This window comes from Phalacrocorax aristotelis, chromosome 4 (assembly GCF_949628215.1).
Source record: "Phalacrocorax aristotelis chromosome 4, bGulAri2.1, whole genome shotgun sequence".
Taxonomy (NCBI): domain Eukaryota; kingdom Metazoa; phylum Chordata; class Aves; order Suliformes; family Phalacrocoracidae; genus Phalacrocorax; species Phalacrocorax aristotelis.
In genome coordinates, this window is record NC_134279.1 from 84326850 (window position 1) to 84352421 (window position 25572).

The following is a 25572-nucleotide window of genomic DNA, read 5'->3' on the forward strand; positions in this document are numbered from 1 at the left end:
TGCGCCGCAGCGGGGGGCTCAGCACCCGCCGGGGGAGCGCTCCCCCTCCCACAGAGGTGCCCCCAGGCTCTGCAGCACTGGGGGGCGGGAATAGGGGCCCCTGAGCTACCCCGGGGGGGCAGCAGGGCCTGGTCCCAGCCCTGCTCCGCACCTACGAGGGCTCCCACTCGGCACCGCCCTCCCCGCAGGGCGGGGGGTCCCGCCGGGCGCTGCCCCCCCAGACACCCCACGGGGGCGGGGGTCCTTCCCAGCACTGCCGCCCCCCTCCAGACACCCCACGGGGATTGGGGTCCCCCAGTAGTGTCCCCCCAACATCCTCCCAGCTGGGGCGGGGCAGCCCCGTCCCCACGGCGGGCACCCCCTCCCCCCCCGCCCGGTACCTGCCGCCCGGCCGCTCCCCAGCGCCGCTCACCGGCCCCCACCCGCCCGCCAGGCCCCGTCCAGGCCCCCTCGGGCTGCCCGCGACGCCGCCTCACGGCCCGGGCAGCGCCGCCGGCCGAGCTTGGCGTCAGGCACGATGTGGGGCAGCACTCAGGGGTAAGAAGGGCAGAAGGGGGCCTCCCGGAAGCGCGCGTGCGCAGTGAGGGGAGTGAAGCCAGAGGGGCGCGGGCGGGCGCGGGCACGCTATGGCAGGGGAGAAGGGACAGGAGGGCAACGGGGCGGGCCGGGCCGGGCCGGGCCGGGCGAGAGGAGGAGGAGGAGGAGGAGGAGGAGGAGGAGGAGGAGGAGGAGGAAGAAGAAGAAGAAGAAGAAGAAGAAGAAGAAGAAGAAGAAGAAGAAAAAAACGACGACGACGGAGGAAGGAGAAACAGAAACAGAAAGAGAAAGGAGAAGAGGAAGCGGGACGGGGCGCGGAGCCGCTGGTAAGTGCCCCTACCCCGGGAGCGGCCCGGGCCCGTTGCCTTGGAGACAGGCTCCCCATGCCCGGAGGGTCGGGGCCCGATCCCGGGCCCGATCTCTGAGAAAGCGCAAGGCCGGGAGCGGCTCTCGCCGGTGTGGAGGCTGTGCCCGGGGCTTCCCCACCCTGAGGTCCCCTGCTGCCACCCCGTCTGGCTGTCCGTCCGTCCAGAGGGACAGTCTGTCCGTGGCCCATCCATAGCAGCCGCTCCCGGCATGTCTTTGCCTGTTGTGTGCTTGGAGGCACCTCCTGGAGGGTCTGCCCCAACCCCCTCTCAGGCAGGGCTTATGTTTGCTTCTCTCCAGTCTTCAGGAGTCCCCCCCAGTTGCCGGGGCTTCCAAAGCCCTCCCCATCCCGGTTAACCTGCCCCCAGCCCACTGGCTGCACTGGGATGTGTCTCGAGCTTACTGATCCAGGAACCAAGATTCAGCATTAGTATGGCGGGTGTTTTGGTCTCATCACAATACTTCATTTCGTGTCTCGTTGCAGGGATACTGACGCTGTGCGATTACCCGAGTGCCGCCCATCCCAGTTAACACCGCGATTAACAGCACCTGCCCTGTTCCTGGCGCCCTGCTCCCCCATCCTCAGCGCTGCCGGTGCCTGACCCGCCTGCTGGGAGGAGCGCGTGGTGGTGAGGTTTGGGGTGTCCCCCTCGGCGAGGGGCTGCCAGGGCCATTTTTCCCGCTCCCTCCCGGTTAGTCCTGCTGACCCCGATGAGCCCCGGGCAGAGCAGATGCCTGGGCATGGGCTGTGCTGTGGCACAGCCAGGCTGGATTTTGGAGAAATGGTTAAAGACCACCCAAAACAGACTTCAGGGCCCTGACAAGTCATGGGGCCTATGGGCAGCTCTGACCAGGCTGGCCGGGAGCACCATGCCCAACCAACCCTTTCCCCTGCAGCAGCTGGATGCCCAGGAGGAAGGACGTGCCGGCACTGGGCAACCTCTGCCTGCAGAGCCTGGCCCAGCACATGCAGAGTGTCTGGGTGAAAGACTACAGCGAGAACTACCTGGACGAGTACCAATTCCGCTTCATCATGGGCCCCTTTAATGACCTGGGTGAGACGCAGGGTCCGGGGAGGAGGAGGAGGATGGGTGAGTGGTGCTGGGCTCTCTTGCTGACCCCCAGCCTCTCCACAGCCGGCAGCTTGGTGCAGGACCTGATCCGTCTGCTGGGCGAGAGCCGGCGCCTGACGCGGGCAGCGCTTCACCTGCTGCTGCTGCCTCACCTGCAGGAGCTGAGCCTGCGCCCCTGCCCCGGCCTCGTCAGCAACGCCATCGGCCAGCTCGTCATCCTGCGCTGCAAGGTCAGTGGGCTGGGGGTGCGGGGCTGGGGGTGTGCACCCTCCGTGGGTGGGTGTAGTGGGGACAGCGGGTGTCAGGGTCCCCTCCGCGCCCCGATGCTGAGGGGGCTCTGTGTGCTGGCGGCAGAGCCTGAGCTCCCTGGACCTGCACGGCTGCAGCCGGCTATCGGCAGACGTGCTGGTGGACCTGGCAGAGGGGCTGCCGCAGCTGAGCCGGCTGGGGCTGGCGGAGACGCAGGCCAACGTCCAGGTGCTCTCGGCGGTGGGCTCCTGCTGCCGGCACCTGCAGGAGCTGGACGTGTCCCGCTGCAAGAAGGTGTCCCCGCGCGCCCTGCGGCACCTGGCCTACGACCCGCTGGCACGGTCCGTCTGCTGCCCCGCGCTCCGCGTCCTGCTGGCCCACGGCCTGGAGCCCGCAGGGGACGGTGGCATGGTGGCGGCGCTGGCCTTCCTGCTGCTGGCCCTGCCGCGCCTGGAGTTCCTGGCCCATGGCGCTGTGCCAGATGCCCTCTGCCTCCTCCACGGACAGCAGCTGGATGGCACGGGGGACGCCGAGGGCTTTCCCTCGCTGGAGGAGCTGGCGCGGTGGCGGGGGGCCGCCCCGGGGAGCCCCCAGCTCACCCTGCCCCTGCGGCGGGTGGAGGAGGTGGAGGAGCCTGCCCTGGCTGCTGTACACGCCGTCTGTCCCCAGGCCGAGGAGGCCAGCGTGTGGCTGGGGGATGGCCCAGCGGGCAGCTGGGAGCTGCTGGGCTGGGGCCGCCTGGCCCGGCTGACCCTGGGCTGCGCAGGGTGGCGGGGCCGAGTGCTGGCAGAGGCGCTGCCGCTGGTGCGGAGCCTGGGCCACCGTCTGCAGACCCTGGCCCTGCACGGCTTCTGCTGCCAGGATGAGCTCTCGTTGGCCGCCCTGCTTGCCAGCTGCCCTGGCCTGCAGGCCTTCAGTGCGGAGCTGCACGCCCCACCGGACACCGACCCCGATGGGGAGACCCCAGCCGAGCCGCCCCGCTGGGCCACCGACCTGCTGCCCCATGGACTCCCCCAGCTCCAGAGCTTCTCCCTGGCCCTGGCCAGCACCACCGACGTCTTCCCAGCCCGGCACGGGCTGACGCTGCGTGCCACGCTGGCCTCGCTGCTGTGCCATGCCCCACACCTGCAGATCCTCCGCCTGCTCAGCATCCCCTTCCCGCTGGACTCGGTGTTTGAGACAGTGCTGGCGGCACCGGGGCCTCCCCTGCTCGAGCTGCAGGAGCTCTCGCTGGCCGAGAGCCGGGTATCCAGCCGGACTGTGTGGCTGCTGCTGGCCTCTGAGGGCTGCCTGCACCACCTGGACCTGTCCCACTGCCGGGACATCCACCGGCGGGACTACGACAGCTTTCTGCAGGCGGTGCGGAAGCAGCGTCTGGACCTGGACATCACCTGGGAGTAGCCGGCGCTGGCTGCACCGGGCTCTTTAATAAAGGAGTTACACCATGGCTGGCGGCATGGTCTCTGCCCCGTCACCGTGGCTGTCCTGGCGTGCCTGGGCCCCATAACCGCTCTCCCCTTTTGGGAAGGGGCTGCGCAGGCTGGCTCAGGCAGGGTGACCCCCCTCTGCTGGTCTTCAGGGTGCTGGGGCTGCTGCGGGAGCTGGCTGCCCCCACCCGCAGGGCGCCAGCCCCCCCCCCCCCAGCACCGTGTCCCAGGGAGCTGCAGGGACCCCGGCCCAGCGGCTGGCAGCACTCGCTGGCACAGCCGCCGCTGTGTCCCCACGCGAGCCGCCGCTGACTCAGTGCCGGGGGCTGTCGGTGAGCCCCGTCAGCCGCTCTGACTCCTCCCAGAGCTTGCGAGCGAGGCCGGCATCGCGGGCGGCCATGGAGGGCAGCACCAGCCTGCAGCTGCTGTCGAAGTACTTGCCTGTGATGCCCGAGGCCTCCTCTGAGACAGCGCAGTAAATGGTGCTGACGGCACCCTGCTCCGCTGACTGTCGGAGAGGGGGTGAGGAGGGGGCCCAGCTGCCCCCCGCCCACCCCGCTACCACTGGGGCCGTGGGGTCCAGGCAGGATCCGACCCCCACCTGTCCCTGCTCACCTTTATGAAGGGGCGGATGAGGGCGAAGAGTGCCCGGATGGTCCAGCCGAAGTGGCGCATGATGCTGGTGTTCACCATGCCGGGGCTCAGGGCGTTGGCCGTCACCCCTGCCAAGCCGCACCGTCAGCACCACGCCAGGGTGCAGGGCTGGGGGCCACCAGGACCCCCGGCACAGGCAGGGCCGTGCTCCCACCCTGGTCCCTGCTGCCAGGGCCTAAATCCCTCACTGCCATCCCACCTGGAGCAGCCCCAGGCCTGGCCTCGGAGCGGAGGCTTCTCTCTGCCCCACCACTGGGAGCACCCCAGGGGACGCACCTGTCCCTGGCTGGTGCTCTGCCTCCCACAGGGGATGTGGGGGGTCCCAGTGGTTTCTGCCAGGGCCAAGACCCCTCAGCCTCATCGTGCTGTGTCATGGCACAGCAGCACGGGCTGGTTGGGATGGGCTGCAGCCCTCCCCGGGAACTGGATGGCGCGGCACGGCTCAGCAGGGTGCAGCACTGCATGGCATGGTACAGCATGGCACAGTATGGCCGTGCGTGGCACGGCACGGCACACACGGCATGGGTCGGCCTGGCACCCACCCGTGCCCTGCAGGCGCCGCGCCAGCTCGGCGGTGAAGAGGACGTTCATCAGCTTGGTGCTGTTGTAGGCGGCATCGAAGCTGCGGAGCCGCTCCTGCCCGGTGAGGTAGCGGCAGTCGGCGTTGCCCATGCTGTGCCGGAAGGATGAGACGTTGACGACACGGGCAGGTGCTGAAGCCTTCAGGAGGTCTGCACAGAGCAGGGGGTGAGCAGGCAGGGCTCCCCAGACCCCCCCGGCCCCGGCAGCCCCCACACTCACCCAGCAGCAGGTTGGTGAGCAGGAACGGGCCCAGGTAGTTGGTGGCGAAGGTCTGTTCCAGCCCCTCCGGTGTGATGGTGAAGGGCAGCCCTGGAAGAGGGAGCCCCGGACTCCGTGGGGCTGGGAGCCAGGGAGGCATCACCCGCCACAGCAGGATGGGGAGCCAGACCCCAGCCAGGGCTGGGACAGGGGCAGCAGACACCAGACCCTCACCCCAGTGCATACCAGTAAGGCCAGCGTTGTTCACCAGCACGTCCAGCCGCTTCTCCTCCCGCAGCACGGCCTGGGCGAAGGCACGCACAGAGGCCAGGGAGCCGGTGTCCAGCAGCCGCAGCAGCACCGCAGGATTGCCGGTGGCCGCCCGGATCTCCTCCACAGCCGCCTGGCCCCGCTCACGGCTCCGGCACGCCAGAATGGTGCGGGCATTCCTGCGGGCCAGGTCCAGGGCCACGCATTTGCCGATCCCTGCAGCACACAGAGCAGGCATGGGCTGGTCCCCACGGCGAGGGGTCCCTGGGGGTCTGTGCCCCCACCCCCAGGGTCCAGGCAGCCCCGGGAGCAGGGGGATCCCATCCTGGGCAGTTCAGCCGCTGCCAGGAGCCCAGCGCCGAACCCAGGGTGCCCCAGTGCTGGAGAGGAGGGTGTCAGCAGCGGGGTAGGTACCCTCTGGGCTCCCCACTCTGCCGCGCAACGTGGCGGTGTGGGGACAGGGTGGGGATGAGGCAGGACAGGCCACCACGGGGTGCGGGAAGCAGCTGACAGTGGCAGCTCATTGCAGCTCGGTTGGTGGCTCAACCCAGGCCACACCGGCAGGACGGCGGCCACAGCCGCCGAACCCAGGCAGCCGCGCAGTGCCAGCACCGCGCTGCATCGGCACTCCTGTACCCAAACTCACAGGGGGACACCCCAGCGCCCTGCGTGCGAGGGGACCCCCAGCCCCAGCGGGACGTGGGTCCCACTGCCCCTAGCTGTGCCCTGCAGCGGGACACGGGTGGGAGCAGCGACCCCTGTGGGCTGCCCCACAGCACCGTGCTGTCCTGCCATCACCCCCATACATCCCCTGGCCCTCCCTCCATCGCTGGGGAGCAGGGAGCTGCCGCCTCACCCAGCTCTGGCACGAAAGGAGGGTGGCTGGGTCCCACCCGTGTGCTGCACCTCTCCAGCCCTGCAGCCGGATGGTCCTGCACCCCCAGCCCGACCCTGCAGCCCATGCGCTCCCCTGCCCCTAGTCCCTGCTCACCGCTGTTGGCTCCGGTGACAATCACCGTCTTGCCGGTCAGGTTGGTGGGACACTTGAGGGGGTCCCATGCTCGTCTCCTCCTGGCCCAGAGGAGCAGCCCCAGGAGCAGCGTGAGCAGGGCCCAGCACGGGTGGCTGCAGGCGCTCAGCAGCTCCATGGCCGGGGTGCGGTGTCCGGCCTTGGCGCGGGGTCTGGCTGGAGCACCGGGGTGGGGCTGGGGGACAGAGTCCAGCTGGGGCCAGAGGTCGGCCGGAGACCTTCGCCCAGCGCAGCAGCCCTGGCTTGGCTCAGATCCCTCCTGCTCCCTGAGCCTCCGTGAGCAGAGGAAGGACAGCCAGCAGGAAAGTGGCTTGCCACACTCAGATTTTGGGCGGGCAGAGCAGGCAGGAGGCTGAGTCACACATCCCTTGTGCCACCCAGGGAGCACCCTGCCAGCCCTGGGGCAGCTGCCAAAGGAGTCCGGCAGGACAAGGAGTAGCCCCAGCGGAGGGCCCTAGGGTGCTGTGCTGCACCCATAGTGCGTGGGGGACAGAGGTGATGGCCTCACAGCGCGGTGGGCGTCCAGGCAGACCCCGGCCACCACGTCCCACCAGCGCAGCCCCAACTCGAGGTCCTGGTCCTCCCTCCAGACCAGGTTGGTAGCCTGGGGATGTAGATGTGGATGTGCTCCCAGCGGGCCCCTTCTGGGGGTTTCAGCAGCTCAACAGATGCAGCTCCAGCTTTCCTGGGGCTCCCGCAGCCTCTGAGCCTCTGAGCCTCCACCACAGGACGAGCCCCAAGCTATGGCTGGGCTTGATCACCTTAATGGTCTTTTCCACCCCGATTCCATGAATCCAAGCTGCTGCCGTTCCCTGACCACTCCAGCCTCGAAAGCCTCCAGCGATTCCCCGGCATTGGGCTCCTGCCCCAGATGAGCCATCCCTGAGCATCACCCCACAGAGGCACAGCCAAAAATGGGTTCTTTATAGAAAAAACTGGGGTGCTGGTGCAGCCAGAGCGCTGCAGGGGCTGGTGAACAGCCCTGCACTGGCTCAGCCCCGCCAGCCCTGGTGCCTTTGGGTGCAGGGAGCGGAGCCAAGGCCACCCACCAGGGACGCAGCCACCGCCCCATGTCCCCGGGCTGCACGGGCAGTGCGGCTTGGAGGCGGCCACGGCCTCGAGGGCAGGGAGCAGGGCCAGTGTCGCAGCCCTGGGGCCGCAGGGGTGGCGGCAAACGGGACAGCTCACATGGTAAAGCCACACAGACATTTCACCCCGTTAAACCCCTCTCATTTCTCGTTCAGCGGTGAATCAGCTGCAGCATGCAGGCTGCCTGTGGTCACAAGCTGAAAACCAGCTCGTGTGATGCGTGCAGGAGGGCTGGCGGCTCCGCAGGCTGCTGTGCCTGCGCGGGTCTGGGGCAGGAGCTCGCGGTGTGACAGCTGCAGGGCTGGTCTTCGGCAGGGGACTAGAGCCAAGCGACAGAAACCTCTTTATTTTATTTCCATTTTCTTTAGCTTGCAAAGGGCAGCGAGCTCCCGTCCTCAGGCGAGCCCGCGCTGCCCCGCATCGGTGCGCTTGCCCTGTGCCAGACACGGCACTCGCGGCGGTAACTCGCGGGACGGAGGGTCGGGCGGACACGTGCCAAGAGCAGTGAGCGAGGAGCCAGCCTAGGACAGCTGAGCTGCAGGGCGAGGGCAGCGCCCAGCCGGGCACTGGGCCACGGAGCTTCTGGAGTCGGTTTCCCAGCGGACGAGCTCCGGGGGCGGGTCTGCTCCCCTGGATGTGAGGGGGAGGATGGGGAGGAAGCCCATGGGGTACTGCCATCCTCCCGTGGAGCGGAGACACGGCAGAGCGGGAGCCTGGCGGGGACCCAGCCCGGCTGCACCCTCACACCACGCCAGGGCTGCCGTGAGCAGCAGGGCTGGGTGTGGGACACGCGTGGGACACGGCGGGGAGCGTGGCAGGACTGCCCGGCAGCAGGGTCAGGGCGAGGGCTGGCGCTGAGCAGGGGGCTCGCCCCACATGCTGCTCGTGGGCGCCGGGGCACCATCGCCTGTCACCTCCCTGGCCGCAACAGCCGGGAAGGGCACAGTGGGGCAGATGGGTCTCAGGTCCCGCTTGGCCTCCCCCACCTCCTCCTCCTCGCCGTGCGCAGGGATGCGGAGCCCACGCTTCACGCTGCCGCCCCATCTGACGGTGACGCCGGGGGCCAGCCGAGCGGAGTCCAGCAAGGAGCTGAGCTGCCAGGGCACGGGGCCAGGGGGCTGCGGAGACCCCGGGGGGGATGGCTGGAGCTGTGTCCGTGCCATGGCGCCCAGCTCCGGCCCCCGGCGGCACCGGTGGGCACCCTGGGGATGTGACGGCAGCTTGGCCTCCATGCCTGGGTCCAGCACCTCCACCTGTGGCCTGATCCAGCGCTCAGGCTGGCTGCGGGGGCCCAGCCTGGGGACCCCCAGGGCGGTGCTGGACCCCTCTTGCTTTGCCCCCGTGCTGCCCGCGGGCCGCCCTGGCCGGATCTTTGCCAGGCTGGCGCAGGAGGGAGGTGGCAGCGGTGGCCTGTGGCTGCTGACTACCACCACGCTGCTCCCCTCCACGTCCCTGGGGGACAGACGCCATCCCTCCTCCGGCTGCCGTGCGGGCGGGCAGGGAGCCGGTGGCCTGGCTGGGCAGAGCGGGGCTGACTGCGGCAGCGGGGGCCGGGCGCGGGGAGGTTTTCCCTTGGGGGGCCGGGGAGCGATGGCCACCTCGTCCGGCAGCAGCTGCGGGCGGGACGGCCCTGGCACAGGCAGGATGGTGCCGGCGGTGGGGACGTGGCTGGGACACAGGGGCTGCGCACTGGAGACCTGCCCAGGAGGGGGCAAAGGGGGACACGGTGTGGGCTGGGGTCTGGCGGTGACCGATGGGGTGGCTCAGCATCACCTCCCAGCCCAGCCCCTCACCCCTGGGAGCTGATGGCTCAGCCCTTGTCACCGCCAGAGCAGGGAACCATCCCGCCAACAACCAAAGGAACGATGCACCCTACCCACCTCGGCACAGACCCCCGAGCTCCTCGGGGGTGTTTGGGGGAGGCTGTGCCCGGCCCAGGGCCACACAACAGCCCCTGGAGGACCCCGCCGCCAGGCCCAGGCTGTCAGCCGGTGTTCCTTGGCCCCAGAGCAGTCCTGGCTCAGCCCTGCTCCATGGGGCTCAGTCCTTCCCTGTGGGCTCAGCCCTTCCCCATAGGGCTCAGCTCCATGGGGCTCAGCCCTTTGCTGTAGGGTCAACCCTTCCCCAAAGGGGTCAGCCCTTCCCCATTGGCTCTGCCCTTCCCTGTGGGGCTCAGACCTTCCCCGTAGGGTCAGCCCTTTCCTGTGGGGCTTAGTCCTTCTCTGTGGGGCTCAGCCCTTCCCCATGGGCTCACTCGCCCCGGCCCCCCGCGCGGGGGAAGGGGAGAGCCTGGCCGCCTGGGTGCCGTGGCACGTCTCACCTCTCCCGGGCGCGGGGCCTGATGGACACGCAGGACGGGGACGGAGCCCGGCGCCCAGGAGTCGGTGACGCAGGGCTCGGGCTCATCGTCCTCCCGCCAGGCGCCGTCTCCCTCAGGGCCCGTCTCGCCCTCATCCCGTGCCAGGAAGCGCCACTGGGTGATGTGCAGGAGGGCGTCCCGCGCCTGGCCCACGGTGAAGGGCACGCACTGCGGGCAGAGCCGGGGCTGAGACCCCACCCCGCTCGGCACCCCGCGCCCCGTCCTGCGCCGTGGGCGCTGCGAGGGATCGCCTCGAAAGCAGGGGGTGGGCGCGCTCACCTGCCGAGCCGCGTGGGCTTTGGAGCACCCGTCCATCACGCGGCCCAGGAGCTCGGCGAGGACATCCGCGACGTCACCGTCCCCGCGCTCCCCCGCGAGCAGGGACAGCCATTCCACCTCGGGCAGCCGCCCCGGAACCACGTCGGCTCGGGCAGTGGTGATGGGGGGTGGCCGGGCCTTCTCCCCGCGCGACCTGGGGGCGGCCGCCCGCTCCCGGGGGGTCATTTTCTGCAGGGAGACACAACAGCCCTCACGTCTCCCGCCCCTCGTCCGGTGCCTGGGGGGGTTTGGGGGGATCCCCCCAGCTCAGCCCGGGGGTCTCGCCTTCCCCGGAGCTCAGTGGCGATGCCGGGGAGCTGGGGGAGCCTCCATGTCCCGTCCCGTGGCGGGGCCATCCCTGACATGGCGTCTGGCTGCTCCCCGCGGCACCCCCGCGGGCCCCAGCTCATCCCAGCCCGCCCCCACGTACCCCGGAGCATCCCAGTACACCCCAGCATGCCCCAATATGCCCCAGCACACCCCCGCACAGCACAATATACCCCAGTACATCCCAGTGCATCCCAACATCCCCAGTATACCCCAGCACACCCCAACCCACCCCAGCACACCCCAGCACAGCCCAATATACCCCAGCACACCCCAGCACACCTCGGCCCCCTGCCCAACCCCCCCGCGTCCCGGTCTCCAACGGCAACGCTGGCCCCGCCCCCCCGCCGCACACCGTGACGCCACCGCTGCGCGCCGCTCTTGCGTCATCACGCCGCGCCGCCGTCTCCATGGCTGCGGCGGACACCGAGTGAGGGGGGGGTCCTCGGAGGCCTGGAGGGGCGGCCATGGGGTGGGGGATCTTGGGGTGGGGACGGGGGGGTCCCGGGGGCGAGGAGGGTCCTGAGAGGGGGAGCTCGGGGACGGCGGGGGTCCCGGGGGGGCGCGGGAGGGGAGCCCAGGGGCGGGGGGGCAGGTTCCCGGGAGGGGGACTTTAGGGGCAAGGGCGCCCTGGGGAGGGGGACCCCATGGGCGGAGGGGAGCCCGGCGGTGAAGGGGGTTCCTGGGAGGGGGGTCCCAGGTGAGGTGAGCGCCGGGAGGGGATCCTGGGGTGGGGAGCCCAGGGGAGGGGGGTCCCGGGAGGGGAACCCTAGAAGGAGGGGGGCCTCAGGGGAGAGGGACCCCATGGGCTGAGGGGGATCCCGGGAGCGAGAGGAATCGCGGGAGGGGAGCCCGGGGAGGGGGGTCCCTGGAGGGGATCCCGGGCCGGGGAGCCCAGGTGAAGGGGGGGTCCCGGGAGGGGAGCCCGGGGTGACCCCGTGCGGGGCAGGCGGCGGGAGGCCGGGGTTCGCAGCCGGTGTCCCCAGAGCTGCACGGCCCCCGCAGGATGTACCGCAAGGAGAAGAGCCTGCAGCTGCGGAGCAGCAGCGCGGCGCTGTACAACAACCTGAGCGTGCTGCGCCGGCCCGGCCGGCCGCTGGCCTGCTGCTGTGCCGTCCACGGCCCCGGCCTCAGCCTGGTCAGCGCCGACACCGATGGCACCGGCTTCTCCCACCGCCAGCTGCAGGCCAAGGAGGGCGGCATGGCCCTCAGCGCCTCCCTCCTCACCCAGGTAAAGTGCTGGGGTGCCTGCACCGCACCTCCGTGCCACACGCTCAGGGGCAGCGAGCCGGTCGGCTCCTCCACCGCTGCCGTCAGCCGCCGGCTGCCCAGCAGAGCCCTCACCGGGAGGGATGGGACACGTGGCAGCTCTTCAAGCCCTGCATTGCAGCCGGGCGAGGGGGGGGATTGTCCCGCTCTGCCCCACACTGGGGCGGCCTCATCCCAAGCGCTGTGGGCAGGGTTGGGCGCCACAGGACATCAAGGGTATAAAGCTACTGGAGAGTGTCCCGAGGAGTCCACGGAGTTGGAGAAGGGTTTAGAGGGGAAACCGTACGAGGAGCAGCTGAAGTCCCTGGGTTTGCTCAGCTGGAGCAGAGGAGGCCGAGGGCAGCCCTCATGGCGCTCTGCAGCTCCCTCCCAAGGGGAGGAGGAGGGGCAGGGCTGGTCTCCTCTCTGGTGACCGACACCAGGACCTAAGGGAATGGCAGGGAGATGTGCCAGGGGAGGGTTAGGCTGGGCATTAGGGAAAGGTCCTTCACCCCGAGGGTGGTGGAGCCCTGGAACAGGCTCCCCAGGGAGGCATCACAGCACCAGCCTGGCGATATTCCAGAAGCACTTGGACAAGGCCCTCAGAGACACGGTGTGAATTTGGGGTGTCCTGTGCAGGGACGGGAGCTGGGCTCGATGGTCCTTGTGGGTCCCTGCCAGCTCAGGACATTCTGTGATTTCAGACAGCTCTGCTCCCCCAGCAGCCTGGCGGGAGGCAGGCGCTGCAGCCTGGGCCGTAAGCAGCGCCCTGCTGCCTCCATAGCGGAGCTGGAGCAACCCTGTGAAGCAATACATGGCTCCCAGCGTGACTGCAGGTCAGGTTGTGACTTAGGGTGGCCGCTCAGAGCGCGACACTGGGTTCGGGGACCCACCTCCTGTAACCCACGACAGGAGCCAGAAACGCCCGCCACTGTGGGTGACTGCGGGCTGTCCCTCCCCTGGAAGGTGGGGAGGGCTTTGCCCTGTCTCCCCCTCCCTGGGCTCCCACCAAGCCTCCTTTCCTTCCAGGCTGCTTGGTGCGTCCTGCCCTCGCGGGTCCTGCTGGTGCTGACCTCTCAGAAAGGGATCCAGGTGAGGTGGTGAGGATGAGAAGCGAAGTCAGGACGCCGGGAGGGTGAGCTCCCTGTGAGGACAGCTGGGCTCCTGGGGGTGTGGGGGAACCCTCCAGAGGTCCTGCTGTGGGCCCAGAGAGCTCTTGCTCTCTCTCGGACACCTCTTGGGCTGAGTCTGAAGCCGTAAGAGAAGCTTCCCCACGCTCTTGGGCCTCACACTCTTGCTTTCTCTCTCCAGATGTACGAGTCCGATGGCTCCATCATGGTTTATTGGCACGCGCTGGATGTCACGGAGCATCCTCCAGGTAAATCCTGCAGTGGGAGCGCAGTGAGGAGCCCCCCAACCCCTCTGCCTGCTCTACTTCCCCAGCCTGTTTGATTCCTGTGGCGCAGCCCCATTCCTCCTGGCCAGGGAGCAGCCTGGCTCCCGGTTAGGGTCAAGCCAGGGCAGTCCTACACAGGAGCTGAGCAGAAGGGTCTGGAGAAGGTCACAGCGTCACCCTGACCCCTAGATCCTGGCTTGATGGGGGCCTGGGGTGCTGCGGAGGGGCTTGGAAGGGGCCCAGCGTGGCAGCCATGGGACTGGCCCTAACGTCGAAACTGGAACAGGCACCCTGGTGCCTCACGCCGCTGCGCGGGCCTCCCACTTCCTGGGAGCTGCTGCAGGTCATGACCCGCTCTTGGTTTCCTTTCAGCACAAGCAGTGTTTGCTCGGGGGATCGCTGCAGCTGGTGGACGCTTCATCTGTGTGGGTGAGCCCAGCCGGCAGCGTGGGGAAGGAAAAGAAGGGCGGCTGGCGCTGGGGCCAGGGGCCGGCGTCACGATGCGGGATCAGCTGAGGGGGCCGGTTTGCGTCGTGGCCCTCACAGGGAGCTGCTCCGTGCTGAACAGAGGGGCTGGTCTGCGAGCAGGGAGCAGCCCCGCGCAGGCGGCGGGGCTCGGGGGGAGCGAGGAGCCCGCAGTGGGAGCTGGAGGCTCGCTCCTGGGGCAGAGTGGGACAAGCCCCCGCTGATGGCTCCTCCGGCACGCCCGCAGGGACGTCCTCTGGGCTGGTGCTGGTGTTTGACATCCCCCCCAAAGGGACGAACATCACGGTGAGCGAGGTCCTGGAGCAGCACCACGACGCCATCACCGACATCGCGGCAGAGCTGGGCCAGGCTCCGGTACGTGTGGGGTCAGCGCTGTTGGCAGCCAGTCCCCACGGCTGGCTTAGGGACGCCTCTCCAGTGCCAGCTCTGGGAGCTGGGGTTTACCCAGGCCTTGGCCCTGGCTGAGCTAATGCTGGGGTGCAGCCCCTCGCCCCTCGCCGGTGCTGTCTGTGGCCAGCTTGATCCCCACCGCAGGTGAGGTCTGGGGAGGCTGTGCCATGGCAGGCCTGCCCCAGAGCCGGCTGCTCTCCATGGTGCAGGAGAGCAGGTGGCCCTGCCATCTCTCCCTTCACCAGCCATTTGGCTTTTGTGGCTGTCTCTGGGTGAGCGGGATCTCCCCTGTCAGGGTGGGATCCATCTCGGGGAGGAGGTGGCTTGGGATGGCCGCTTCCTCAGCCCCTGCTCTGAAAAGCCCGTGAGCTGTCCTGCTGTGGCGTGGTGCGGTGCCTCGAGGTGAGGCAAACCGAAGTCAAAGCTAGTTTAAAGCACTCCATTGTACGCTGTGGTATTTCAGGGCTGTTCCCTCTGCTGCCCAGGCAGCTGGGAGTGGCCGCCCCATCAATTATCGCAGCTTTCCATTGGCATCCAGCCTCTCTCTGCCCTCTGAGCGCCTCGGGCTCCAGGTTTCCTAGCTGACTGGATCCCAGCCCTGCTCACACAGGCTCTGGGAGCATGAATGCTGAAGCAGAGGGGCAATGAAGGTGGTGAAGGGCTGACCCGCTCCACAAGCAGCGTGGCTGCTGGAGCGTGGCTTGTTACCAGCCCAGAGCATCCCGTGATCTGTCGGGCTGAGTGCCAGAGCGCAGAAGAGCTGTTGAAGCTAAAGGCCAGTTGTGGTACGAGAGCAAGTGAGCCAAACTGGCTGTGAATAAACCCACGCTAAAATTAATGCTCCTGTCATTAGCACGGTGAGTTACTACAGCTGATCCTGAGGGGAGGGTGTGGGACACGTCACGCCTGTGTCTCGGAGGCTGTCCCGGGGGGCTGGCTGCCCGTACAGGACCCCACTTCCCCTCCCCAGGCCAGGCCCAGGGTGCTGGCATGGGTGGACGAGGAAGCTGAGGGCAGAGCTGCGCCCATGTGCTGGCTGAAGGGACGAGCCTTTCCCCCTCGCCAGTGCAGGGAGGCAACTGCAACACCCTCAGACACACGCGGTGGATTTGGGGCTGTCCTGTGCAGGGACAGGAGCCGGACTCCATGATCCTTGCGGATCCCTTCCCGCTCAGGACACTGATTCTAACCAACCCGAGCTGTCAGAGGTACTGGTGGCCTTGCTCGGGGCAGGCGAGATAACTGCACCTGATCACGGGGTGCAGGCTGGGGCTTCCTTCAGTTCAGCTCCCTCTGGCTGCCGTCTCTGCGGACGCGCTAATGGGCTGCTTCGTTGTTGGCGGCCTCCTTCCCAATGAGGACGCTTTCTTATACTTTCTCTAATCACTTACATTTAACTTTCCCTGCGTTTGGGACTTCCCTGAACAATTAATTGCCTAGAACTGGTTCCCAATTAGCCTGGATATGGAGCTTGTTTACGTGACAGCTGTTCTGTCACCTCTCTGTCTGCGGTGACTCTCTAACACGCCTCTCCCGGACTTTGCACTGCGGTTTTTGAAGGCTTTCTAGCGAGCGAGAGTTAGGGCCTGGTGTGTGAAATCACAGGCTCCTGTAAGGTGAAGTGTCGAGACTCGGGCGCAGAGGGAGGGGATGGGGTGATTCTTCCTAGAAATTTATCCTGTGTGTAATTAGCGTTGCCAAACACGAACATGTTTGAACTGCAACGCCCGTGTGTGATCACGGCCAAGCCTCGCTTGTTCACAAAATGTGTCAGCAGTTTCTGTGAGCTGTTAAACTTTAAGCTTGCTCTGCTGCAGGCCCTGGCTTTGCTTTGCAGCAACGTTAGCGGCACAGGCAGCCAGGGCAGCAAGAACCTTCTGCCTGGCGTGACTCAGCCACGCACCGCCAGCGGCAGAGCCGGCTGCCCCACGAGCAGTGCCAGGGTGGAGGCCGACCTGCCCCTGCTTTGCAGGACGGGGCTGGTGACCTGGTGACTGCCGACGATGCTGGGACCCTCTGCGTCTGGAGCACGGGAGAGGAGTTCGCCCTGCTCATCAAAATCCCAGCCTTTGGGTAAGCCCGAGGGGCAGATGGAGCGGCGCGGTCCTGTCAGTGGGTGGTGTTGGACACCCCTCGCCAGGCCGCATCGGAGCCTCGCGAGGGGTGGGAGGGTGGCAGGAGGGGGACGCCGGCAGCAGCTGCCAGCGCACGGGTCTGCAGTCAGGAGGGGAGGAGGTGAGACGTGCCCCTGTGCCCAGCTGCACCTGCTCCTCCGTGAAGTTGTGGAACGGGATCGTGGCTGCTGGCTATGGGAACGGGCAGATTCGGCTCTACGAGGCGGCGACGGGCCTCCTGCGCGCCGAGGTCAACGCTCACGCTCGATGGATCTACGCCTTGGACGTGGCGCCGCAGACGGGGAAGGTACGGCTAGCTGTGCCAGGGCACCTCGGCCTGTGTGCGGCATCCCGCCGGCCTCCCGCTCCCCATGGCCTCTGTCCCGCTCCCTTCGCAGCTGCTGTCGGGCGCGGAGGACTCCTTTGTTCACGTCTGGAAGCTCAGCCGGGACCCGGACACTGGCGATGTCGAGGTGAGCCTGGGCAGTGGCTGCCCTCAGCCCCGTGGGCTTGCTGTGCCGGTGCTGCCCTGGCCTGCAGCCTCCCGTGAGGCACCGTGGCCACGGAGAGGGACTCGCTGCTCGGTGGAAACCCTGCCAGGCCCGGTCTGACCCACCGCGGGGTGGCACAGCTCTCCCCTTTCCTCCTGCTGCGGAGGTACAAGCTGCAAAGGCTGCTCTGTCTGACCGGGATGTGGGTCTTGTGCCAACGCAACGGCACCCTTGAGCCGTGCTGTGCCGGCCTGGCCGCGCGACCGCAGTCCCTGCTGGCCCCGAAGCGATGCCTCCGCAGGCGGGCAGGGACCCGCAGCTGGTCCCCCGGCTTCTGGCTGTGGTGGGTTGTTCTTCCCTCAGCCTGTGCCACCGTTCGGCTCCTCTCCCCGCTGCAGATCGAGCACTGCCATGCCGAGTGTGTGACTGACACCCAGGTCTGCGGCGCCCGCTTCTGCGACCCCGAGGGAAACTCCTTCGCTGTGACCGGCTACGACCTGAGCGAGATCTTCCGCTACAGCAGGGCGTAGGCTGCGAGCTGCGGGGGGAGCTGGGCCACGCCGGCACCGAGGCACCATAAGCAAGAGGGGGTCAGTGCAGACCCCCCACTTCTGCTCCATGGGGCCCAGGCAGCGGCGGCACAGGGCTGTGCCTCCAGTGGGGTGGAAATATGCATGAAGGTGGAGCTGAGCCAGCACCCCCTTGCTCCCGAAGCAAACCCACCCTTGGCGCGCAGAGAATGGGGGCTTGGAGCTGCTCCAGCTACCCCAGACCCTGAGCGGGTCCCTGGGCTGGGCGCCATCCCCCCGCCTGCCCCCCAGCCCTCCCCGAGGGGAGGAGGCAGTGTGACAGGGAGCAGAACCGGCTCCCCGTGCCCGGCGGCAGCTCTGGTTCATGCAGGAGAGGAGCCAGGGCAAACCTGTGCTACACGCTGCTCCCGCTGCTCCGGCCCAGAGAGCCTCGGGAGCTGGTCCCAGCCGGGGCGGCGGCGCCTTGTGGGTGCAGCACCCGCCGGGACGCCCTTCCCCGGGGCGGCACGGTTACCTGGGAGCAGGAGGGGAGCCTCGCCTCGTCCCCAGGGAGCGGTGGGGACATGCGGGGCCCCCATGGGACCTCACATCCCCGTGGGACCCCCATGGGACCTCGCATCCCCACGGCTGCTGGCCAGATGTGCAGGGCTGCAGCTGTGCTCCACGGCTGAAAAAGGCAGAGGCAGCTGCTCGGCGCTCCCAGCCAGGGCACCCCAGGGACAGTCCTGCAGGCTGCTGCCACACTGTCCCCGCCGTTCTCACCCTGTGCACCCCCAGCTGGCTCTGCTCCCAGCTCCTGCCCTGACTAGGCTGGGCTGGAAGCGGGGGACAGATGCTGGGCCTGGGCTCCCCCTGGCTCTGCCTTGGCCCCAGCCCTCCCATCCCAGCCCCCTCCCACGGCCAGGAGATGATGTGGCCCCAGGGATGAGCTCGGCCTCTGGCTCCATTCCCAGGGCACTGCGGAGGCAGGGGGTGCATGGGGGGGCCCTAGGGCCATGGGGCAAGCTCAGCTTGGGACGGGCCCTGGGGCCGAGGCTGCTCCCACACACACCCCACGGCCCCCAGCCCCTCCTGCCATGCTGGGGCGAGGGCTGCAGCCAGGGATTCTCTCCCCAACCCTGAGCTATGGGGCACAGCCCCACACCCACACCCCACTTGTGGCCTGCACCTCGGGTGGGGTCAGCCCCACCATGTGCTGCTCCCCCACCCAGCTATGGGTCAGGATTCCCCTCTCCTGTTCCCCACCCGCCATGTGCTGTGTACCCCTCCAACCATGATAAATGCATCTGAATGAAGCCCCCCTCCCTGTGTTGCTCCTTTCTGGCTGGGGGGGCTGATACACTGGGGGGGGGCAATGGCTGAGCACCACGGGGTGGGGGGGGGGACACAGAGTCTGGGCCCGTTACAAAAGGCTTTATTAAAGGTTAAAACAGCTGATGCTGAGAGGCGTGGGCAGCCCCGCTCACAGTGCTGGGGGGGCCCGGGGGAAGGGGGGGCCCGAGGGCCGGTGTGCTCATGGGGCAGGGGGATAAAAAAGTGTAAAAATGGTTGTGCAGTTCAGCCCAGGGACCCCGGGACCCCCAGGCTGGGGACGATGGCCCCCACCACGGGGACAGAGCCTGTGGCCCTGCAGGGCACGTCCAAGGCACAGAGATGAGCTGGGGCGGGGGGGGAAGCGGGCTGCCCTCCCCACCCCGGGCAGGAGCAGCTCATACAGCCAGACACACACCCCAGGACCCCCACACCCATCCCGCCCCCTGCCCCACTCACAGCTTGGCCCCCCGCCTCAGTCACGGGTGGGGGGAAAATACAGCACCAGAAAGCCCTGCCCGGGGGAGCCCCCGGCACGGGGTGGGGGAGCCTCCCAGGAGGAGGCAGGCAGAGCCCCCGCTCGCTGCTCGCCCCCAGCCCCACAATACTGCTCGGTCCGAGGTAGCACCAGCGTTGGCCGGGGCGAGGGGCCCTGCCGGCACCGCACGGCTCGGCACGGCCAGCCCTGCTCCCGCGCCGGGGAAAGGCACGGCGGGACGGTGGGGACGGAGGGGCCGCGGCCCAGCGAGCGGCGGGGGGGCAGCGCCTGTAAACAGCCGGGGCAGGGGGTGTAAACGGGCAGCGGCCGGGGGGAACGGCAGCCCTCGGCAGGGCGAGGGGCCGAGCGGGCGGCCGCCAGCCCGGCCGTGCCCCCCCGGCTCAGGAGACGTGGGGCGAGGGCCGCCAGAAGCACCACTTGCTGCGGGTGTGCTGCTTGCGCTGCAGCTGCTCCTCCCGCTCCCGCTCCTTCTTGGAGCGCAGGTACAGGTCCTCCTCCTTCAGGTACCAGACGGGCGGCCAGCGGTGCCGCTCGAAGTGCGCCTGGTTCTCTGCGGATGGCGACGCCGCATCACCGGCATGGCACGGCCGCGTGCCGGCCCCGACCGCGTCCCTGCCCGCACCCCCCGCGCCCTACCTGGGGACATGAACTTCATCTCCCGGGGGAAGCGGCGGCAGACGCTGTTGTAGTTGGTGCAGATGTAGTGCAGGCACCAGGCGGCCAGCTGCCGGGCGTTGTGGAACTGCGGGCGGAGGGGCTGAGCGGGGCGGGCGGCCGCCCGTACCCCACCACAGCAGCCCCCCGCGCCCGCCACCACCTGCCCCCACCGGGGATTGGCGTGTTCCCCCCCCGCCCCCCTGCCACGGGGCTCCCGCCGCTCCCCCCACGTACCTGCGTCATCTCCAGGTAGATGATGACCTGCTCATCGATCTCCACCCGCTGCATGAAGGCTCGCAGCAGCTCATCCACGGCGTACTGCTCTGGGGGCGGAGGGGGACCGTCAGCACCAGGGCGGGGGCTGGGGACGCGCGCCCCCGCAGCCGGGCTCCCCCCGGGGCGAAGCCGCGCCCGTCGGCTCTTACATAAGGATGCCGTTAATGACACACTGGGGACGCATCGATCCCCTGTCCCCGCGGCACCGTAATCGTATTGGCAGGTGACGTAACTGTATTGGCAGGTGACGTCAGGGGGAGCCGGGGCGGGGGGGCCTCACCTGTGAGCGCCTGCAGCCGGGGCAGGCAGAGGCGGTTGGTGAGGATGAGGAGCTCCATCGCGTCCAGGTCGGGCGTGGGGGTGAAGACGCCGGTGTAGAGGAAGTCGAGGACGGCGCGCAGGCAGGCGCAGTTGGTGCCGGGCAGGGACACCTGCAGGACGGCGGGGTCTGAGGGGGCCCAGCACCCAGAGCCACCACCGGCAGCACTGGCCCCCCACAGCCCCCCGCTTTCCCTCCAGCAAGGGTGAAAGCAGGAGTCAAATGTGCCAGGGCCGGGGGATCCAAGCCAGCCCCCAGCAGAGCCGGCACTGCCAAGAGACGCCTGTGCTCCCTGCAGCCTCATGGCAGAGCCAGCGGGGACACAGGGACACCCCTCCCGCCATGTCCCACCCCCCCCGCAGCCCCTCACCTCGGCGGCATAGCTCTCCCGGAAAGCCCCCCGGAACATGGCCATCATCCAGTCGCAGCCGGCGATGAGCAGGGGTTTGTGTGCTGGCACGGCCCCGTCGTCCACGCGGAACACCACGTCTGGGACGGCAAAGGGGCAGCCTCAGCGCGGGGACAGTCACCCCTCGGCCACCCTGGCCCCTGACACAGCCGGCCCAGGGACCCGCGCCCCTGCGGCCGTCCCACGGAGCCCGGGGAGCGTGGCACTGCCACATGGGCGCTGGGGACGGCACGGGGAAGGGACGAAGGCTCTGGGAGCCCGGACCACGACGGCCTTGGTGGAGGGAGGGGGATCGGCGTGGCCGGGACCCGCGGGCCTGTGCAGGGCATGACGGGAGCCAGGACACCCCGCTGGAGGGGAAGGAGCCCGGTGACCACCCCAGCCAGCACATCCTCCGCAGCCCTCCCTCTGCCCCCCCGGGGCCGGGGACACCCCTACCTGCGAAGACCCCCTTCCCCAGGCACTCCTTGATGCGGTTGGCGCGGCGGACGTGGAAGGCCTTGGTGATCTCCTGGTTCATGAAGCTCTCCTTGTTGAGCACGTTGGCCACCATCATGCGCAAGTCAAAGACCTCCAGCAGCTCGGCGATGGAGGCCACCTGCATCAGGTCCCCGCGGGCCTGGTCCAGCCGCCCGGTGTAGAGGTACTCCAGCACGGCGCGGAAGGGCTCCGCCTGCACCCGCTGGTCCATGCACACCACCGCCATCCGCTTCTCCCGCCCCGCCACCGGGTCCGCCACCAGCTCCCAGCGCATGCTGACGAAGCCGCGGCCCCAGGCAGACAGGTCGTGGCTGCCGCCGGGCGCCGCACCGTCCTCCGCTGCCGGCCGCAGCGCATCATCGCTCTGCGAAGTCCGCAGCGGGGCGCGCACCCCCTCAGCCAGGGCCCCCCGCTCCCCGTCCAGGCTCTTGGTGCGGGCGGCCGGCTCCTTGGGCCCCCCCCGCGGCCCCTCCAGGGTGAAGAGGTCGTAGAACTTGGAGCAGGAGGTGGCCAGGTAGACGCGGTGGGCGAAGACCCGCTGGCCGCCCTGCAGCTGGAAGACAACGTCGGCACAGAGCGGGGTGCAGAAGAGGGCGGCGGGGCCCCAGCTGCGGCTGGCCGGCGGGTCGGGGACCTGGATGACAGGCGGCGGGGGCTTGGGGGGCAGGAAGGGGGCCTGCAGCAGCGGCCGCTGCATCTTCTTCAGGTGCGACTTCCAGAACTGAAGGTGCCGGCGGGAGATGAGGGCGGCCCGGATGGCGTTGTCGAAGACGTCCTTGATGCCGAACTGGGCCACCACGCTGGTCTCATAGTAGGGCACCCCCAGCTCCTTGGCCACCTCGTGGCCCCGCTCCGGAGGCAGGATGTCCGTGGGCTTGATGGGCCTGGGGCGGGACAGAGCCGGGGCCATGTCACCATGCGCAGGAGGGCCCCGGCCCCCTGGCCCTGCCACCCCCCACCCGCCCGGTGCGGCAGCCTCACTTGGCCAAGGGGCGGCGGGCCCGGTTGACAGCCTCCAGGTCGGCGTAGCGCAGGTCCAGCTGGCACCCCACCAGCACAATGGGCGTCCGTGGGCAGAAGTGCTTGATCTCAGGGTACCACATCGTCTTCACATGGCGCAGGGAGTTGGGGTTCGCCAGTGAGAAGCAGAGCACGACCACATCCGACCTGTGGCCAGGAGGGAGAGGAGGAGAGGCGGAGGAGGAGGGTGAGGGCAGCCCCAGTGTGACCTGCTATCACTCTGCGTCCCCAGGCCAACCCCTGCACCCCCACTTGCTCATGGAACAGCACTGGGGTCCCATCCCTCTCCAGGGACAGCCGCAGCTGGATCTGGCTGCCCCCACCCCGGGACCCCACACCTGCCCTGGCAGGGCTCTGCCCCACAGCCCTGGGGAGCCCCACGCCCCCGGGGAGCCTCTCGGCCACGCATGGGGACAGCCGGGACCGAGGAGGCAGCTGAGGGCACCCGCCTCTGGGTCACCCTGGTCGGCCAAGCCGAGGGCTGCCCCGGCTCGGGTACAGCACAGGACTGGCACGGCACGGTGTGGGGCTTGTCCTGAACTCCGAAACGCCCCACAGAGACCCAGGGCAGTGACCAAATGCGATCAGGTGCACGAGGAGCCCATGGAAAATGGCCGGGTGAGCACCAGAGTGGGTCCAGCCCCTGGCACAGGCAGGGCTGCAGGGACCATCCCTGCCCGGCTGCCCCAAGCCCCTTCCCTGCGCCCGGCGCGGGGCTCGGCTCCCTCCCCCGGGGCTGGCAGGGTGTCATCCCGCTGCCGGTGCCATCCCAGCCCAGCGCCGGCACTGCCAGCGGCTCAGGGAAGCCTCCCTGGGCAAGGTGACAGGGGACGCACAGGAGGTGCCAGCAGCACCCAGGTCCCTGCAGCCCCCGGGGCCTTATAAGGTGGCCGGGAGCAGCCACGTGGCCCCAGACCTGGTTTGTTTTTAGTCTGCGCCTTGCCGAGACGTGACCAGGAGGCGCTTTTGGAGCTGGGCCCGTGTCAGGGACCAAGATAGATGCCACCCGCCGCCTCCCGTGGGCCTCCGGCCAGCACGGGAGCCACCGCTCACCCATGGGCAACACCAGCCCGGCCGGCACCCGGCACCCACTGCCCCACAGGAACGGAGCCGGCAGCACTGAGCACCTCAGGCACCCCAGGCAGGGGCAGGCCCCCATATCCCCCCCCAGCCAGGGGTGTCCCCTCCCCATGGGGCCACCCCAGGCAGTGCAGAGGGGAGATTAGAGCCTGCCGAGCCGTGCTGGCACGGCGCAGCGGGCGATAAGAGCCTGGACGTGCCAGCGGCCACGGGGAAGGGGGGTGTTTACAGCCTGGGGAGCGGGGCGAGCCAGTGACCGCTTGGCCACGGCCCAGGGAATTCTCCTGTGGCCAGCCCAGCACCCCCAGGGAGGGTCCCAGCACCCCCAGAAGCCGGACGCCCCCTGCTTGGCTGAAAAAGCCACCCAGCTCTGCCCCACAGCGTGGGGGCTCAGTGCCTGCCAGGATGGGCCCCCCGCCCAGGGGCTGCACCCCCAACCCCCCAAGGAGGCGGGGACCCCAACCAGCGCCCTAGAGCTGCCCCCCTACCCCAACCATGCAGCCCTGGTGCATGCGGTGCTGGCTGCCCCCCAGGGAAGCCGTGAGCACCGGGAGCTCCCTGCCCCGGGCCGGGGGCTGTCGGGGTGCATGGCCCCCCAAGGCACTGAAAGCAGCCCCCGTCGGGGGGGTGTAGGCACCGCCGGCCCCCCGAGGGTTTGGGGTGTCAGAGCCGCTCTTGGGGCGCTGGCAAGAGCCCGAGGGGCCCCCTTCGGCCACGCGTCCCCGGGGTGGGCGGGGCCGGGGCTCGGGGCGCCGGTGGCGGGGCTCGGGGCGCCCGCGGTCCCACCTGCCGTAGGCGAAGCGCCGGTCCTTGTGGTGGTCCCCGAAGGTGTCCCAGAGGCGCAGGGAGACGCTGACCTCGTCCACCACATCCCGGGAGCGCTCCAGCACCTGCCCGCACACGGACGGCCGCCGTTACGGCACCGGCACCGGGGCACCCCCACGCCCCATCCCCCCCACCCCGGGCACCCCCCGACCCCCCGGTGCCCCCCGCCCCCCACCGCACCTCCTGGCAGACGCGGTACTGGTCGATGGCCCACACGGTGGGGACGTGCGTGGCCAGCAGCTGGTACTGGCTGAGCGTGGCGTTGCAGGCGCGGGCGCAGATGAGCCGCGTCTTCCCCACCGCGTTGTCGCCCACCACGACGCACTTGATGGTCTCGACGTTGGGGCGCTCGTAGTCCACGTCCAGGTCCATGGGCACGGGGGGGCACCGGCGGGTACCGGGGGCGCGGCGGGACAGGGCGGGGCGCGGCGGGACAGGGACCCCCGGCCGCGGGCAGCGGCCCCGCACGGAGCGGCCGCCTCAGCGCCGCCCCCCGCCCATGCCCGCGCCGCCGCCGCCGCCGCCCGGGCCCGTTACCCCGCCCGCCCCGCCCCGTAGCCAATCCGCGACCGATCCTACCCGCTGGGCCCGCCCTCACGGCCCCGCCCCGCCGGCCCCGCCAATCACAGGACGCCCCCGCCCGGCCCCGCCCCGCCTCCGCCCCGCCGCCCCGCCGCCAATCGGCGCCCGCCCCGCCCGCGCGCGGACAAAGGAGTGCCGCCAGGGGGCGCCGCGCCCACGTGACCGCTGCCCACGCACCCCCCGAGGGGCGGGGCCAGGGACGGATGGACGCGCCCCTCTCCACGCCCCGCCCACCCGCCGCGGGGCGGGCTATGCGGGGGTGAACGGGGGGGGGCCGGGGGAGCAGAGACTGGGGTCACGGCGGCACCAGTGACACCAGTGGCACCAGTGACAGCAGCGACAGCAGCGACCACTGAGCCACCAGCAGCACCAGTGACACCAGTAACACCAGTGACAGCAGCGACAGCTGTGGCAACAGTGACAGCAGTGACAGCAACGACAACTGAGACACTAGCAGCACCAGTGACAGTTGTGACTGCAATGACACCAGCAGCACCAGTGACACCAGTAACACCAGTGACAGCAGCGACAGCAGCGGCACCAGTAGCACCAGTGACACCAGTAACACCAGCAGCACCAGTGACAGCTGCGACAAAAACATCACCAGTAACACCAGTGACACTAGCAGCACCAGTGATACCAGTGACACCAGTGGCACCAGTGGCACCAGTGGCTCCGCTCGCCCCCCGGCGACAGGACTCCCAGCACACCCCGCCCCGCCCCGCAGCGACGTCAGGGATACCAGTGCACACCAGTGCACACCAGTACCAACCACCACTACCGGTCACACCAGCGGAAGCGGTGACATCAAAGCGCCCCACTACACACCAGTGCATCCAGTAACAGCCGCCAGCGCTGACCCGCGCCCCCCGAGGGCCCCCAGCACAGAGGTGGGGGCGGGGGGGCAGCAGAGGGGTGCCCGTGTGCGGGGGCGGGGAGCCGGGGACACCCCCCTCCCCAAGGCCCCGCGCCCCGCTGCG

The 25572-nt window shown here is 69.3% G+C and overlaps 5 protein-coding genes across 9 annotated transcripts; 2 read left to right on the plus strand and 3 right to left on the minus strand.

The window, feature by feature from the left end:
- Window positions 1-365: 365 nt before the first annotated feature.
- On the plus strand, window positions 366-3672 carry LOC142056828 (uncharacterized). The gene is made up of 4 exons (XM_075092312.1): window positions 366-863; window positions 1801-1958; window positions 2040-2206; window positions 2331-3672. The coding sequence occupies exons 2-4, from the start codon at window positions 1808-1810 to the stop codon at window positions 3624-3626; spliced, it is 1614 nt and encodes a 537-aa protein (XP_074948413.1). The 5' UTR covers window positions 366-863; window positions 1801-1807; the 3' UTR covers window positions 3627-3672.
- On the minus strand, window positions 3613-6699 carry LOC142056830 (retinol dehydrogenase 13-like). Its single transcript, XM_075092315.1, has 6 exons — window positions 6348-6699; window positions 5333-5572; window positions 5108-5197; window positions 4849-5037; window positions 4268-4374; window positions 3613-4160 (listed from the first exon to the last, which is right to left on the minus strand). The coding sequence occupies exons 1-6, from the start codon at window positions 6502-6504 to the stop codon at window positions 3966-3968; spliced, it is 978 nt and encodes a 325-aa protein (XP_074948416.1). The 5' UTR covers window positions 6505-6699; the 3' UTR covers window positions 3613-3965.
- Window positions 6700-8010: 1311 nt separating this feature from the next.
- C4H2orf81 (chromosome 4 C2orf81 homolog) lies at window positions 8011-10998 on the minus strand. Of its 3 annotated transcripts, none has more exons than XM_075092339.1 (4): window positions 10835-10998; window positions 10114-10341; window positions 9796-10002; window positions 8011-9172 (listed from the first exon to the last, which is right to left on the minus strand). In XM_075092339.1, exons 1-4 carry the CDS (start codon window positions 10946-10948, stop codon window positions 8312-8314), a joined length of 1410 nt encoding a protein of 469 aa, XP_074948440.1. In that variant the 5' UTR covers window positions 10949-10998; the 3' UTR covers window positions 8011-8311. The 3 variants fall into 3 exon arrangements, with proteins under 3 accessions (XP_074948440.1, XP_074948438.1, XP_074948439.1); XM_075092337.1 differs by lacking the exon at window positions 10835-10998 and adding an exon at window positions 10762-10820; XM_075092338.1 differs by lacking the exon at window positions 10835-10998 and adding an exon at window positions 10742-10786.
- WDR54 (WD repeat domain 54) lies at window positions 10822-18434 on the plus strand. 3 transcript variants are annotated; one of them, XM_075092342.1, is made up of 10 exons: window positions 10822-10909; window positions 11485-11710; window positions 12757-12819; window positions 13039-13105; window positions 13496-13552; window positions 13836-13963; window positions 15972-16072; window positions 16280-16420; window positions 16512-16586; window positions 17003-18434. In XM_075092342.1, the coding sequence occupies exons 1-10, from the start codon at window positions 10890-10892 to the stop codon at window positions 17028-17030; spliced, it is 906 nt and encodes a 301-aa protein (XP_074948443.1). In that variant the 5' UTR covers window positions 10822-10889; the 3' UTR covers window positions 17031-18434. The 3 variants fall into 3 exon arrangements, with proteins under 3 accessions (XP_074948443.1, XP_074948441.1, XP_074948442.1); XM_075092340.1 differs by having other exon boundaries at window positions 10823-10909; window positions 16258-16420; XM_075092341.1 differs by having other exon boundaries at window positions 10888-10951; window positions 16258-16420.
- Window positions 18435-18532: 98 nt separating this feature from the next.
- Window positions 18533-24560, minus strand: LOC142056836 (rho-related BTB domain-containing protein 2-like). The gene is made up of 9 exons (XM_075092325.1): window positions 24191-24560; window positions 23972-24075; window positions 22067-22252; window positions 21044-21969; window positions 20567-20685; window positions 20158-20308; window positions 19836-19924; window positions 19581-19686; window positions 18533-19494 (listed from the first exon to the last, which is right to left on the minus strand). The coding sequence occupies exons 1-9, from the start codon at window positions 24380-24382 to the stop codon at window positions 19325-19327; spliced, it is 2043 nt and encodes a 680-aa protein (XP_074948426.1). The 5' UTR covers window positions 24383-24560; the 3' UTR covers window positions 18533-19324.
- Window positions 24561-25572: the final 1012 nt, after the last annotated feature.